This window comes from Pseudopipra pipra, chromosome 22 (genome assembly GCF_036250125.1).
Source record: "Pseudopipra pipra isolate bDixPip1 chromosome 22, bDixPip1.hap1, whole genome shotgun sequence".
NCBI lineage: Eukaryota > Metazoa > Chordata > Aves > Passeriformes > Pipridae > Pseudopipra > Pseudopipra pipra.
Window position 1 is genome coordinate 5,377,966 of NC_087570.1, and position 16,187 is coordinate 5,394,152.

The 16,187-nt window shown below is 49.0% G+C and overlaps 1 protein-coding gene across 1 annotated transcript in view; it reads left to right on the forward strand.

Moving 5' to 3' along the window:
* Positions 1–5,952: 5,952 nt before the first annotated feature.
* The window catches only part of KAZN (kazrin, periplakin interacting protein), a 200,652-nt gene continuing 190,417 nt past the window's right edge, over positions 5,953–16,187 (forward strand). Inside the window, exon 1 of the mRNA XM_064678651.1 lies at positions 5,953–6,717. Coding sequence (XP_064534721.1) covers positions 6,597–6,717 — 121 coding nt within the window. The 5' untranslated portion in view covers positions 5,953–6,596. The remainder of the gene's footprint in view (positions 6,718–16,187) is intronic.

Genomic DNA, 16,187 nt, shown 5'->3' on the forward strand with positions numbered 1-16,187 from the left:
GGAGGGCATGAGCACATCACACCTGAGCTCCCTGCGAGACACAGCCGGGAAGAAAACAGCACCAGAGCTGCTGAGCAACATTTCCCTGGGTTCTGTTCCCATTTCCCTGCGAGCAGTGGAGCCTTTGAGCCTTTCCCTGGGGGTGTCTGGCTCACATCGAGCCAAGGTCAGTGCTCAGAGGCTGCGGGTCCCCTCGGGGCGGTGACCCCGCGGATGCTCCCCCAGGGCCCCAGGGCTGGCCCGGGCAGTGTGAGCCTCCTCAGCAGGGCAGGGATGAGCTCCCTGGGGAGGTGACAGCACAGCACAGCACAGCACAGCCCAGCACAGCACAGCACAGCACCTTGTGGCCCAGGGACCTGAACAATCCTGCCTCATTCCCGGGGAGGCAGAGCAGGGGCCACCCTGGGGCAGGGGGAGCTCAGCCTGTGCCGTGCTTGGTTTGGGACTTCCTTTGCAGCTGCCTTGGAAGAAGGGAAGGCAGTTGTTGGAGATTAGACAGCTCTGGAAATATTTCATATATCTCCAGATATGAAGTACTAATGCAAATAGCTCCCACCCCCCCTTTTTGTACTGCTCTGCTAAGTTTTGGGTCACCTTGCCTCCAGCAGCTTGGTTTCATAGAATCATAGAATCATAGAATCGATTGGGTTGGAAAAGACCTCCGAGATCATCGAGTCCAACCCTTGGTCCAAATCCAGTCCATTTACTAGATCATGGCACTCAGTGCCACGTCCAATCTGCGTTTAAAAATCTCCAGGGATGGTGAATCCACCACCTCTCTGGGCAGCCCATTCCAATGCCTGATCACTCTCTCTGTAAAGAATTTTCTCCTGATATCCAACTTAAATTTCCCCTGGCGGAGCTTAAGCCCGTGCCCCCTTGTCCTATTGCTGAGTGCCTGAGAGAAGAGACCAACCCCCACCTGGCTAGAACTTCCCTTCAGGTAGTTATAGACAGTGATGAGGTCACCTCTGAGCCTCCTCTTCTCCAGGCTAAACAACCCCAGCTCCCTCAGCCTCTCCCCATAGGACTTATGCTCCAGTCCCTTCACCAGCCTTGTTGCTCTTCTCTGGACCCGCTCCAGCACCTCAATATCCTTTCTGAACTGAGGGGCCCAGAACTGAACACAATACTCAAGGTGTGGCCTCACCAACGCAGAGTACAGGGGTAGGATCACTTCCCTGCTCCTGCTGGCCACACTATTTTTGATACAGGACAAGATCCCATTGGCCTTCTTGGCCACCTGGGCACACTGTTGGCTCATGTTGAGCTTCCTGTCAATTAGTACCCCCAGGTCCCTTTCTGCCTGGCTGCTCTTCAGCCACTCTGTGCCCAGCCTGTAGCGCTGCATGGGGTTGTTGTGGCCAAAGTGCAGGACCCGGCACTTGGCTTTATTGAACTTCATCCCATTGGAATCAGCCCATCTCTCAAGTCTATCCAGATCCCTCTGCAGAGCCCTCCTGCCTTCCAGCAGGTCGACACTCCCTCCCAATTTAGTGTCATCAGCAAATTTGCTGATGATACACTCAATCCCCTCATCTAAATCATCTATAAAGATGTTAAACAGGACTGGGCCCAACACTGATCCCTGGGGAACACCACTGGTGACCGGCCGCCAGCTGGATGCAGCTCCATTCACCAGCACTCTCTGGGCCCGACCCTCCAGCCAGTTCCTAATCCAGGAGAGGGTATACTTGTCCAAGCCATGGGCTACCAGCTTTTCCAGGAGTATATTATGGGAGACAGTGTCAAAGGCCTTGCTGAAGTCTAGATAGACCACATCCACAGCCTTCCCCTCATCCACCAGGTGGGTCACCTGATCGTAAAAAGAGATCAGGTTGGTCAGACAGGACCTGCCCCTCCTAAACCCATGCTGGCTGGGTCTAATCCCTTGTCCATCCTGAAGGTGCTGTTCATTTTTTTTGCCCTTTCTGTTCATTTTTTTTGCCCTTGCTGTGCCAGTGTCTGTGGCTGCACAGGGAGCTGTGAGAGGGTGTTAACTCCAGGCTCATCTCCTCCCCACCTAAAGTCAACTTCTCTGGGCCTCTACACCCCTCCAGCTGAAGCCCTGGACTTCAGACTTCTGTGGGGACCAACATTACACCAGAAAATGAGGACTATAAAACATGGTGTTTATTATTAAACTCCCATCCTGTCATCTGCACAATATGTTTCTTTTATATATTGAATTTTCCTACAGCTGGAGTTTTTAACTGACAGACTCCCTGAATTTCATTCGTGGGTTCCTCTATCATGTGCAGTGCTTCAGGCTTACCTGGGGTGCACTGATTCAGGGATGCTCTTCATTTAACCTTGAGAAGTGAAATATCCAGATTATTTCCTGTAGTACTGTCTGTATCTGAGTTCAGCTTGTATTTGTGCCCAGCACTGACTGATTAGAGTCCTTTCAGAGTTGGTATTTCTGTTCTACGAGGATATTTATACATTTATTAAGCCATACTTCAGCCTTACTTTTGATAAACCACCCAAAATATCCTCTAAGTCCTTTGGAGTAGGATTTTTTTCTCTCTGCACAATTTAGGTCATTTTCTTCTGTGCCTTTCAATTTTTTTTTTTTCAGGAAGAATAAAACTCAACCAAACAAAATTCTCTTTCAGCCAAGAGCTGATGGAGACGTAATCTGAAAGAAGGCAGAAATATGTTTAATTGCTGCCTGTGATGCCAAACCTTAAGTGCATTGCTTCAAAGGGAGGCCTGCAAAACTCCATCTGCCTTGCACGGCCCAGGCAGCAGAAGGGCAGGAGCATTCCAGAGCTGATCTCAGTGCTGTTGTCTGCTGGGGAATAATCCCATCCATACACCCCCATGGATCCAGCCTGTGGTTCTGCCAGCCCTCCCTGACACAGTGCTGTGCTGGAAGCAAATGCAAAAATCCTTATCTGCTGGGTTTTTTTCCCCAGAGTCTCTGCCTTGTACCAGTGAAACTCTGACTTCTGACACACAACAAATGAGTTCTCCCTCGTTACCACTGGGAGCTGCTGACATCTCATTAGGGACAATATCTGAGTGTTCTTTCCTCAGCCCTTCCCCATTCCTGAATCCTTTGCTACCAAGAACATTGTTGTGAATAACCCCATTTCTTGCCCAGGGTATTTCTGGAGCAGTGAAGTCCCACTATAATGAACTGCCTGTTCTGTTGATGTAATGAGTTGAGCCGAGTTTCTTCTCTCCCTTTCAGACATTTTCCTGTGGCATATTGTTGTCTGTTCAGTGGGATAATTGGATATGGAAGAGAAGCAGATCTCCACTGAGCTGGTGTTTTCCAAGGCTCTTCTGTCCCCATGTGAACTGCTCCTGTGCTGCTGCCAGCGTGGGCTGGGGGTGCCCAGAGCTCCTCCTTTTCCATTTTGGAAGAATTAGCTTTGGAAATTGCAATTTGGAAAAATGATCAGGTTATCTGTTCTATTAGTAGTTATTTTCTGTGCAGGGTGCAGCTGATGGAGCTCACCATGGAACCTGCAGGCCGTGGGGGACCTTAAGGAACCTTGCACGTGTTCAATAAACCTCGGGTTGTTGTGGTAAACAGAGAAGCCCAGAGGAGGAAATGTGGCACTGGATCCTGGGTGGGACTGGGCACAGCAACACAGGTGCCAGCTTGTGAGTAAAATCCAGCTGAGCTGCAGTGACGTATGTGGCAAATATCATTTCTGTACCTCACAGAGGGTCGTTTCTTAGGAGCAAAATATTCTGAGCTGGAGCGGAGCATCCCTTGTCCTGTGCCCAGAGTAAAGGGAAGGTGTGTCTGCACTGCTGATCTGCTCCCAGTGCCACTGGGAGAGAAGGCAATGGATGCTGAGCAGGTGCAGCCCCCAGAGCAGCCCAAAGAGAAGGGCTTGTTTTCTGGCTCTCTGGTTTTCAGGGCCGTGGGCTGAGCTGACCCAGTGCCTGTGCACAGGGTGTGACGTGAAGCGAGTTGTGTTGTGTAACCACTGCCCCACATAGAGCACAGACCCTGAGGGCAGCAGAGGTGGTGGCAGCACTGCTGCTCCTCTGGACAATCCTCTGGAAATCAAACAGCAAACAGGCTTGAACATTTCCTCACTTTATTCCCTCTCTGGGAAGTTCTCTTATCCCTAGGGTGCCCATCCCTCCTCCAGTGACAGGGTCCTGAGTGCCTGCAGAATAAAGGTTTTATAAGATTATTGAGTTGTTTTGCTTTTCAAGAACCCCCAATGTGTTCTCCTAATGCACATTAGAACTGGGGAGAAGGAAAATGTATCTGTGAGTTGGTCTGCAACGCTAAAACTGCCGAAGTCCTGAAGTTGGAAAAGTTTTGCTAAGAAAAAAGGGAAAAGGGACTTTCAAGTAATCTCTTGCTTAATTAATCCCCCCCCCCTTTTTTTTTTTTAGTTATGCTTCAATATTTCAGAGCTCGATGCAGCTCTGGTGGGTTTTGCAGACAAGTTGCCAAACAGCTCTGGGAGGATTTCCTGGGTGAGAGAGAATAACAGGCAAAGAGTTGGGAAGGAAAAAAACAGCCCCAGGAATGAATATCTGAATGTTGAAGACATGTGGACCAAATGGCCCAATTTTTGCTTTCCTCCATATGAAGAACCAGAAGGTCAAGTTGAATCTCTTCGTTCTTGTGAGGACAGAAATTGTTCCTTGTGTCTTCAGCAAAATAAACCTGCAAAGTAGTCTCTGGGTTGTTTGTTTGGACTCTGCCCTAGCAAATCTGAGCCTAAAACCATTTAAATCATAGAATAGTTTGGGTTAGAAGGGACTTTTAAAGGGCATCGAGTCCAACCCCCTGCCATGAGCAGGGACATCTTCAGCTTGATTAGATTGCTCAGAGCCCTGTCCAGCCTGACCTTGGATGTTTACAGGGATGGAGCAGCCACGGCTTCTCTGGGCAACTGCGCCAGAGCCTCCCCACCCTCGTTGTAAAATAGTCCTTCCTTAAACTGTGTAATACCTGGGGATAGATACAATAAAATGACCGAGCTGGGATTTTCTGGGCAGCGCCCCAGCCCCGGGAGCTGTGCTGCGGCACAGACCGGGAGACGTGACTCCAATTCCCGCTGCTCAGAATTCCCCAGGTGTCTCTGGGCAGTGAATCCGCCTCTCTGTGCCTCCTTTGGCTGCAGGGGGGCTGAGATCCCCGCTCTGCCTCCTTTGGCTGCAGGGGGGGCTCAGATCCCCGCTCTGCCCCCCCCCGGCACTGGGGGTACCCGCAGGTGCCTCTCATCCTCTGCCCCGGCCTTTCTGCTGCTCTAATCCGACCGTCTCTCATTCCCACCCGGGGCACGGTGTGTTTTCCTGGCCGTGAGGTAACAACCTTCATTCCCAGCAGACTTCCCAAAGAAAGCTCCGATGACTCACGGAGGACAAATTTACGCGGAGCTCCCGGAGTGAGCATCCCTTGCGTTGGCAGAGGGAGTTTTTAAAGTGAGGATGAATCAGCGGTGTCAGACTTTCCTGGGAGTTAACTCTTGGTCCCTCTTCCCTGAAAACAACCCTGGAATTTTTTTTTTTACACTGAAGGAATTCCAGCCAGGCGTCCCTGCGGGATGCAGAGCCGTGGGCTCCGCGGTCGGGTTTGGGTACCAGCCCTGGCGTCTTTCCCCCTTTCCCTTGAGCATCCCGGCGGGCAGGTGGGCGGGAGAGGGTTAAGGCAGCCGGGAGAGGGTTAAGGCAGCCGGGAGAGGGCTAAGGCAGCCGGGAGAGGGCTAAGGCAGCCGGGAGAGGGCTAAGGCAGCCGGGAGACGGCTAAGGCAGGCGATTCGCTGTTCCCTGCCTGAGTTAGCACTTCCAAGCGCCTCCGGGAGCGCTCCGGGAGCAGCCGCTGCATCCGGGCAGAGGGAGGAGGGACAGGCAGCCACTGCAGCAGGGCAGAGGATGTTACTTAACGTGGCTCCAGTCTCCTCCCCCTCGCCGGCTGGGCTGGGGGAAGGGGGGAGCGGGCTGTAGGGAAGGGATAAGCGGCGGGGGGTGATGCCGGGAGCTGCCGGAGCCCCCCGAGCGGAGCCCGCCCGCCGCAGCCCCGGGGCCGCCGGTCCCAGAGGGGGCTGCGTCCCCTGGAAGCCTCCTGTGACCTCCTGAGGTGAAGCTCGGGCTCAAAGTCCCGGGGAGAGGCGGAGAAGGATCTCTGCTGTGCTCCAGCATCCCCGGGGCCCTCACAGAGGGAGGCCTGGAAGAACGGAGGCTCCCGGCTCCTGCATCCCGCCGGGGGAAAACTCCCGTGTTCCCGCAGGGGATGTGCCCGGGCTCACGGACAAGCTGCTGCTGGGTTTAGACACCTCGGGAGGAGAAGAACCTCATGACTTTGCTCAAACCATGGCAGAAAGCCCCGAGGGGGCCAATCCTCAGTGCCTGGTGCTGATTTGTGCCTGAAGCCACCAGACCTGCCCAGGACAAATAAGAACCACCTGGGAGACGCACAGACACTTAATTTTCCTCAGTGAAAATGCTGATGACACTCAGCTGAAAACGTGTGCTGATCCTGCCCCTTGAAAAGAGGGAAAGGAGCATCCTGGGAGTTCTGGGAGAGGCACCGTTGCTCCCCGGGGGTCTCCTCCTGCCTTCTGAGGATCTGTGGGGCACAGGAGCTTCTCAGAGCTGCTGGGCTGAGCTCCATGACTAACACAGAGGACGCTGAGAGAATTATGGACTCCCCTCCGGTGACCTCCAGCCCTGCACCAGGGCCTGTTACCTTCTCACAAGTTTTTGGGCAGCAGTGCCAGCTCATGGAAGCAGGTAAGAGAGGAATATGTACAGCTACCACCTTATAGCCCATCCCACCTCCTGGTTTGCAGTGTCCTTACTGTCCTTTCCCTGTCCTGTTTCCCAAATTCTTCCCTAAAACCTGGTGTTTTCCAAAGGGAAAACTGGACCCCTGTTGTATTTGCATACCTGCCTCAGCTTCCCATGAGATCAGTCCAAAGCTTTGTGTCCAAATAGTCACAAATAAGAGCAAGGGTTGGGATGACTGTGTGGTTTTTGGTTAATGTGGACTGGAACAAGCTGCTCTTTCCCTGACAGTGGAAGTTGCTGTTGTGTTTTAGTGTGAACACAACACGCGGGGTGATTTTAACATTTCAAAATCAGGGCACTCCAAGTGGAGGTTGGTTTGCTGGTTTGGAGGGTGATGCTGCAGCACAGAGCACCTCCAGGGGTGTGGGTCTCTGCTTTGGTGGTCAGGGCTATGAAGGACAAAGTGTTTGTTGTTTTCCATTGCTTTCCCTGGTTGTCTGTGTTATTGTAGCACCTGGCAGCTCTGATCCTTTCCCCAGTTGTTTTCATACATTTTTGAGTCTCTACAGATGGGCCTGGTTCTCTCTTGTCTGTGCCTTCTGGCTGTTAAGCAGGTGGTGTGTGACATGACTAATCCCAAATTTTCCATGTTTGCCTCTTGTTTTCATTAATTGTTCTCACATTGGTGGCTCCTGGTGCTCTGAAGTACCAGTCCATGAAATGCCCCAGAGCTTTGTGCTTCCACCCTACCTCATACCTGAGTTCCCAAGTCTAATACATTGGATAAGGGATTTTACAAGACTCGTTCTCCTTTTCCTCTCCCTGCTGACAGGCAGCTCTGAGGATGGATGTGTTTGTTTACTTGCTGTGCAGAAAGCCTGGCTTTCTGCAATGATGCCATAACAACACTTGCTATGAATTTTTAGAGCTTAGAGATTGTGTTTTAGGCTTGTTTTACCCAGACCTACTGGTACTTTAATACTGTTTGTGCTGGTGCAGATATCTTAGCACAAATATCCTCCAAAATGTCCCATCCTCTTTTTCCTCTCTTCTCTCTCTTTTCTCCCCAACCAATCCTGCAACAAAAGATGTTTGGATTGTATGTTTCTGTTTCTGTGGTGAAATTCAAAATATCATGTTATCAGGGTTTCCTGCAGATCTTTTTGCAACTTCTGCTGTGCCTCTTGCAGTACTTTCACAGGCTGAGCTGGGTGACTGTTAGCTGACAGCTGAGCAGTTAATCAAGCCTAAGTTCATGCAGCTGCCTCCAAGGTAATGTCAGACAGATCTCCAAGAGTGTTTAGTATTAAACTTTCCTATTCCATGTCCTGGGATCAGTCCTAAGGCCATGGATCCGTTGTGTTGGATGTTACCTGAAGAGGAGGTGTTTGAGGACGCCCCAGTCCTGGGTGAGCAGTTTGTTTCCCAAATTAATGAGACCAACCAGGTGGAAAAAAACACAGGTGGTAATTTTAATTTGGTTTGCTTTTGCATGTCCTTTCTTAGAGGAAAATGCCAGAGAGGAAACCTGTGACTTCAGGGCTTTTGAATCCCACTGCAGAACCCAAGCAGAAGGTTTTTTTCCTTCTGGTGGATTGTATTAGTAGGATTTTCTAGGTGTTCTCTCAGGTACAAGGTGTGTACAATGGAAGGATGCCTGCCATGGATGCCACTGATATCTCAAGTGATTTCAGCAGATTATATGTGTTTTCTATCCTCATGGCACTGGTAATTTATACTCAGCACACCTGAAAGCAGAGCTTCAGCTGATGCATTTGTGGCTCTGTCTGTGGTCACAGGCCCTGGAGGTGTGGGCAGGAAGGATGCCCTGAGGAAACAGGAATGGATTCATGTCTGGGACATCAAACTCTGGTTATTTAGTTGTGTCCTGTGTCACTGGAAAAATGACATTTGGGGTAGAGCCATAAAAGGGCTTCATGTTGTGTAGGGCTGTGCAAATTTAAACCATAAAAGCAAATCTTGCCCCTGTGATTCTCTCCGGTGACAATCCCTGAGGAGCTGTGAGGAGTCAGTTCTGACCCAAACAGCCCAAATCTCACAGGAAACACTTGCAGACCCCTCAGTGCCACATCACTGGCATTGGTGACATTTGGGCTTCTTAATAACCCTGTGATGTGCTTGAATGATAAAGGTCTTGGCCTTAATTAAATGTCAGATGCTGTGCCTGGAGAATTGCTGAGCTCCAGACAGATCACAGGCTCGGCAGCACCTTTGAGGCACCACCTGGAACGAGCTCCTGGGTTTTGTTGCTTCTGCCATTGGTATAAGGACTCTTCTCCAAATCCCCTGTGAGAAGAGCTGGGCTCTGCTGGCCAAACGTGCCTTGGGGGGTTGTGGCATTATCTGTTCTCCATGGAGAAGAGCAGAGGGTGTGTGACACCCCCTTGCAAACGTCTCCCTTTCTCCCAGTGCTGCTCTTCAGTAACTTGCTCTGCAAACCAAAAGCTGAATGTTGGAAAGTTAACCTCCCTCCTCCCAACTGCACCTCGTCCCCATCCATGGAAACTTGGGAAGTTCTTCTGTGCAGCTGATTCTGCACAATTGGCTGATTATTCCAGCACAGCCTGTGGAGATTTGCATAATCACAGTATCAGTCTGATGATTGTGTTATCACCTGGCAGCCCTGCCCCAGAGCTGCTTGGCCCTTTGCACAAGTACTTGCTCTTTGTTTGCCCTCTGGAGCACCGTTGGCTGGCACAGCACATGGGCTGCTCCTTGGAAAGTTAAATTTCTGTCTTCCCATCCTGTTGTACTGCCCCTTGTCTCACCAGTTTACTGCACCTCAATAACTCTGTTTGCTGGGATGTGTTCCCTGTGGTTACCTGGGTGTTTATTTGCCATGAGCACAGGGAACAGTGCTCCCTGCTTTGGGAATTCACTGACAAAATTCCAGCTTCCCAAGGCAGTAAATCCTTGCTGTTGCAGGCATTAAATATGAAAGATCTGTCATTGTCACCTGGGGACATGGTCACATTTAGAGGGAGTTTGATTTCCAAAGAGGGGCTGTGATTCCTGCCTGGGGTGGCTCAGGGAATAAGGTTTCTGTTTGGTTGGCAAACCATGTAGGTTGGTTGGGGTTTTGCCTTGTCCAGCCTGACTACAGGGCTGGTGATTTCCAAAAGCAGTAATTGGGAATTAGGCTGGATTCATAGCCCTGTCCTAAATCTTCCTGATCGTGGGAGAAATTCCCCTTGGCCAGGCAATGCTGGAGGATCTTTCTTGCTTGAAGCACACATTTGAATCTGGCACAGGTACATGCTATAAATTTTACCAGTACCAAAATGAAAGGCCCTAATTTTTAATTTTAGGAGAAAAAGAAAAAGGTCTGAAAGATTTATGATTGGCACGACCAAACTTAAAAATGAGGGTGACTGAGAATTTGAAGGGTATTTCCCCTCTGTTCTCCCATGAAATATTGAATATGTGAAATGAGCTCTGATCTCAAGGAGAGCTGAGGGCTTTCTGGAAGAATTAGGCTTAGCAGAGAAACCATTTATTTTATGCATGGGCAGATTCCAAGCAATTTGTTTGGTATAATGCAGTTTTCTGGATTCACCATCATGCATTATTCTCTGACTCACTGCTCCATTAGATTAATTGTCATTTTCCATCAATTCCTTGGCTCACAGACGCTGCTGATTTTTTTTTAGGCTCCCAATATTTTTTCTTTATGTCTTGCCAGTTAATTTTCCTTTGGTTATGAAATAAGGACCTTGATTGAAGATGTGACCAGAACGAGCAAGAAAGCCATTTGAAAATGATCCAGACTCTGGGATTCTGCAGTGAATCTTTTCCATATTATCTTTCCATTACATATCCATCATCCAGCACTTGCAGCCTGTGTCCCACCCTGGTGGCTGCTCCCCAGGTGGATGTGAGTTTGGTTTGAGTTTAGCAGTGCCACCAGGCACTGAGGGAGATGTCACAGAGTCCCAGAATGGTTTGGGTTGGAAGAGACCTTAAATCTCATCCAGTTCCACTCCCTGCCATGGGCAGGGACACTTCCACTAGCCCAGGCTGCTCCAAGCCCTGTCCAACCTGGCCTTGGACACTTCCAGGGGTGGTTCCCATCAGATCCTTGCTGCTCCTGGGTTTCCTGTAGTACAGCACTTCAGAGCTCAGGCTCCAGCTCTGAGAGCATCTGATTAAACCTTTAGTGACAGCTGTTCTTTCCTCCCATGGACAACAAGAAAAAACAGCATAAAATCTGCTTGGATCTGTTGGTCTGGGACCACACAGAATCCGGGCTGGGAATGTGTTCCCTGGTACTTAGTGCATCAGGTTTCCTGTGTGCATTAGTCAGTAATAAATCTTTCATGGTAACAAGCTGTTTATTTGCTCTCCCAGGAGAAGAGGGGGGTGTGGATAGCGAAGATGTTTTCAAATATGACTCAACAGCCTGGGTTAATTACTGTGCCTGGGGTTAGGGTTCCTGGTTTGGGGAAAGCAAGAGGCAGGAGCAGGTATCAGGTGGGTGGAGTGAGGTGGATTTGGTGATCCCCAAGGGCCTGGTCTGCCTGGGTGGGGGCACCAGTGACATCCTGGGTGACATCAGTGACTTGTAGTGCTCAGTCATGGAATGGTTTGGGTTGGAAGAGACCTAAAAGCTCATCTAATTCCCACCCCTTCCATGGGCAGGGACACCTTCCACCAGCCCAGGTTGCTCCAAGCCCTGTCCAACCTGGCCTTGGACACTTCCAGGGATGGGGCAGCCACAGCTTCTCTAGGCAACCTGTGCCAGGGCCTCCCCACCCTCCCAGGGAGGAATTTTTTCCATTTTAGGTATCCAATTTAGGTATCCAACCTAAATTTCTTTCAGTGTGAACTCTCTACTCCTTGTGCTGTCACCACAATGCAGAAACCCGAGGGTGTTGTGCTGCTGGCCAGCCCTGCAGACACCTGGAACACAAAACTGCCTGCAGCATCACAGAATTGCCTGTTATTCTGTCGAGATTTCATGGGGTACAAATGTTGAGTTTTTACCTGTTACTAAACCTGCCTGCTCTGTTCTGTTCCCCGGGGTGGAGCTGTGGTCTGGGTTTACATGCTGGGGTTAGAACAGGCCTCAGCAGCTCGAAAACAACCACATAAATCTCTGTGCTCATCACTGTGGTGCTTGATAAAAATCCCTGCCAACCTTCCATGTATGATACTGTTGTGCTAAATCACCTTGTGTGTGTTGGTGCAGAAAGGAGGGTCATTTCTGCCAAAACCAAATCCCTGTTTTTCCGAGATGACGAGGAACGTGTCAGAAACCAACTGCTCCAGCAGCCCCTGGAGCTTTGTGTTTGAGGTGAGAACTGGATAATCTGAGCCTCTCCAGCTCCAGCACTTGAATGAATGTCTTTTCCCTCTTCCCAGAAAAGCAAATAGTAAAAATGCTCCTTGACAGGTGATGTGCTCCTGCCTGAGCTGAACAGATCCAGGGGCCACACAAATGAAATGGGAAGATCACTAATATTTTTCTCTTCCACCCAGTGGAATGAGCAGTTATTAGGGATAAAAAGAAGTGACATTTATCTCCCTCTCTTCACTTCATTAGGTAGCCCTGTGCTCCCAGGAGGAAAAGAGTGGATGGAGTCCATTTGCTGTCTGTGCCTTTTATTGCTTTACAGTATTATCCTTTTAATCCCACAAATATTGGGCCATTGCTGTTTGCTCAGGGAGCTGCAGGTGACCCTGGGGCTGCACAGGGCTCTGAAGGGCAGAGGCACCACAGACAAGGGCTTGTTAATGCTCAAAAGTATAAATGAGAAGTGCATGAGAGATCAATGAAGACACAATTTCAGTGGGCAAAGTGGGGTGTAAGAGACTGGAGGGTTCATTATCTGTGAGGGGATTTCCTGCTGTGGCTCATTTCAGACTGGAAGAGCCCGTGGGAACTGGAATTGCAGTGCCTGGCAGGGACAGGGGGGCAGGGGTCTCTCACAGCAGAGATCAGATGTTTCTGATGGCCAGACAGTAGCTGGTGTCCTGAGGGGGGTGGATTTATTGGAGGAGGGGAGAAAAACAGTATTTTCCAAAAATGGGGATGGAGGGAGTTTGGGTATTAAAGAGATGGTGAGAGCTGGACTTGAGCTGGAGCTGAATCCACATTTCCTTGGATTCTCCAGGCTTTACTCCCTGCAGCAGTGCCCTGGACTCCTGGGGTCCTGTTGGACAGACAGCACGTTTGGGAGCTGAGGTGCCCAGTGCTGTGGGGCTGCATCCCACCCCTCTGTGGCCAAGTAATTCCTCTGCCACTTCACCCCTTGTCCCATGTAGATGTGATTAATCTGCTTAAAACCAGCCCAGCCCCTGAGGGGAGAGCAGCAGTGCCCATGGGTGCACCATCAACTGTGAAATTCTGTCCATGTACCTCATCTATTTATATGATGCACAGCAGGAGGGGTTTATCCTTCAAACAACAAGAAGCAGCTTTTCCCAAATGTTATGACTGTCATAAACCATCGAGTATCTGACAAAAAAAACCCCCAAACCAACAACAGAAAACAGAAAGAAAATATTGAAGGTATTTTTCTCGCGTAAATTAAATATAAATTGTTCCCTGTCATCTCAACAGACTCGATTATTACACCATCTGTATATGAACCACTTGTGAGCTGATTTACTCCTGATTCAATTATGGGCAGTGTTCATCTGCCCTCCTGATGGACAAATTTGGTTTTGTCAATTAATGTTCCTGAATAGCAAAGTATATGGATGTAATAATTCCTTGCAATTGCAACCCTCGTGTTTTTATGACACCAAAATAACGAACTGAAAATGTGTGTATGATTGGATTTGCAGCTACAAACAGGAATTAGTTATTATTCTCCCTGTGGAGGTCTTGGAGGCAATTTTAATGGCCATGCATTAATAGAAAGGAAAAGGGGATGAGAGACATGAAGCAAAGCTTTTGCCTTTGCTCTGGCTTTATCCTGTTTTATGGTAGGTGGGGATTTCTGAGAATCGTGTAAATGGATATTTTTTTCCTAAATTCTGATGTGAAATAATGAAAGTATTTTCCTAGAACACATCCAGGCCATCAGCATCTTAACTGGGAGATCAGCTGAAGGAGGCTGAGGTGTTATTTGTGCTTTATTCCCCTGGTTAATGCAGTGGCTGCAGTGATGTGAGCCCTTCCAAAACTGAACATTCCTACACGAGACAATACTCTCAAAATACCCATATGCCATCTTGGCTGGGAATGAAATAATGTCTGAAATTTAAACATGGCAAAACCGTGTCTGAATAGGGAAAATGTGTTTGATTCCATTAGTTTTGGGAATGAAAACGTGGCATCCCCAAACCTCTGCGTAAAGAGGAAACAGGTTGGGAGAGAGTAAGGGGTGGCTTTTTTTCCTGCAGAAGAGAAAGATGATGCTGCAGTGTCCCAAGAGTTGTGGCAGATGGGTTGCAAATGAGGAATATTGCATTTTTACAGTATTATCCTCTAATACTGTAATTATCCCAAAAGCACCTGTTTAAGGGCTCCCAGCACAGCAGCCAGAGCTGGTGACCTTGGAGCAAAGTGCCCCCACCCTGGTTAATGGCACGACCTGTTCACCTCAGTGCTGCTCTGCCAGCTGGGCTGTGCTGCCTCTGGTGAGGAGAGCAAGTTCCAGGCAATTAAATTCATTTGTATTTCCACTATTCCTTTTTTTTCTCCCTGCTCACCCATTACTCGAGCAAGGCAGTTCTGGTGTGTTATATTCTGTGTGCACAGCACTGATTGTCTTTGGTGAGGAGGCTGGAAGTGCTGCCCTCAACCAAATGGTTAAAAAAAAGCAAATAAGTTGAATTCCAGGGAATTCAGAGTGTGTCTGTCAAGGCTTGGCAAAACAAAAGGCATCTAATGCTGTGAGTTACAGCAAAAAGAAGTTTCATTCTCCCTGCAGCATCTTTCTGCCTGGATAAAAATAGTCTGTCCCTGGTTTGAGCTGCTCAGGTTCTCTTGCAGAGGTGTTGCCTGTCAAGAGCTTGATTCTGCAGACACCAAAAGAAGGGTACAATCTGCTTCAGTGCCTGCAGAACTCAGGTTTGCCAGGAATATCCCTGAGGAATGCTGAGGGATGGGGCTGGGGCTGCTGCAGGAAGGCTGGAAAGGGGCTTTTTGCAAAGACATGGAGTGACAGGACAAGGGGAATGGATTCACACTGACAAAGAGCAGGGAGAGAGGGGATATTGGGAATAAATCCTTCCCTGGGAGGATGGGGAGGCCCTGGCACAGGTTGCCCAGAGAAGCTGTAGCTGCCCCATCCCTGGAAGTGTCCAAGGCCAGGTTGGACAGGGTTTGGAGCAACCTGGGCCGGTGGAAGGTGTCCCTGCCCATGGCAGGGGTGGGACTGGAAGAACTTTAAGGTCCTTCCAACCCAAACCATTCTGGGAATCTGTGATTCCATGATCAGCAGCACTTGTGTGCTCAGCTGGGAGTGTATGGTAATTTCTACAGGCTTTAAATAAGGGTTTGATTCTTTCCTGGCTGCACTGGAAGCTTTGCAGGGCAGGTGCAGGTGCTGCAAAGGTACTTCAGTTCCCTTTAATGTATTAGAAATATTCAGTGACCTGGCTGTGGCATCATACAGCTCTGGGTACATTTATTTACTCTATTTATCCATATTTCCCAGCTGCTGGGAAGTCTGGGAAGACTCCAGTAATGAGTCAAACAACAGGTTAAATCAAGATGTCATTTTTATGATTGCAGTGGATTGGAGTTTCTTGCTCTGTTTTTCACCTGTGGACAGGTAACAATGGCAAAGGACTCTTAAAAAAGCAGCTCTTTTAAAATACTCACTAAATAATCCAGTCCCTCTGTCAGACACAGCTCTCCATCAACCTGCACCTGGCTGTGGCTGATACCCACGACCTGAATAATTCTGTTTTTCTGGCAAAGCTGGTGTTTCTGACATCGGTGGCCTTCCTGCTGTGGTGCTGACCCCCGGTGGCTGCTGCCTGGTGTCTCCTGCAGTGCTCTGGGAAAACAGCTCCTGCCTGGATCCTCATTCCCTACCAAGCACCTGTTTTAAAGTAAAAGAAGTTTTGGCCAAAAAAAAAAAAAAAAAATCTGTTTCTTGACGTGGATTCTGAGACAGAGCAAAAATATTCTCCAAGAAACTTAAAACCTTTTTTTTTCTTCCCCCTCCTCTTCCACCACCCCTCTTTTTTTTTTTTTCTTTTTCTTTCCTTTTTATGTATATATTCAGCTTGGGCAGCAGGTTTCCAGTAGCCCATTGCAGGCCTGAGAGCAGTTTGTTTTTCACCAGCTTCTCTATCAATAATTTCTTGTGTTTTTAAGATGCTGGTCACACCCTGACTTGAAAAACAGTGATCCATCATCCCAAATTCCTGTGGATTTGAGTCAGGAGACTGGGATGGGCAGCCCCAGCTGAGTTGGTTGCTTTAAAAAAGGAATAAGCAGGGAAAAGACTTTTTGGACTTGGATTTCTGAATGTCCTCTACAAATAGATGCA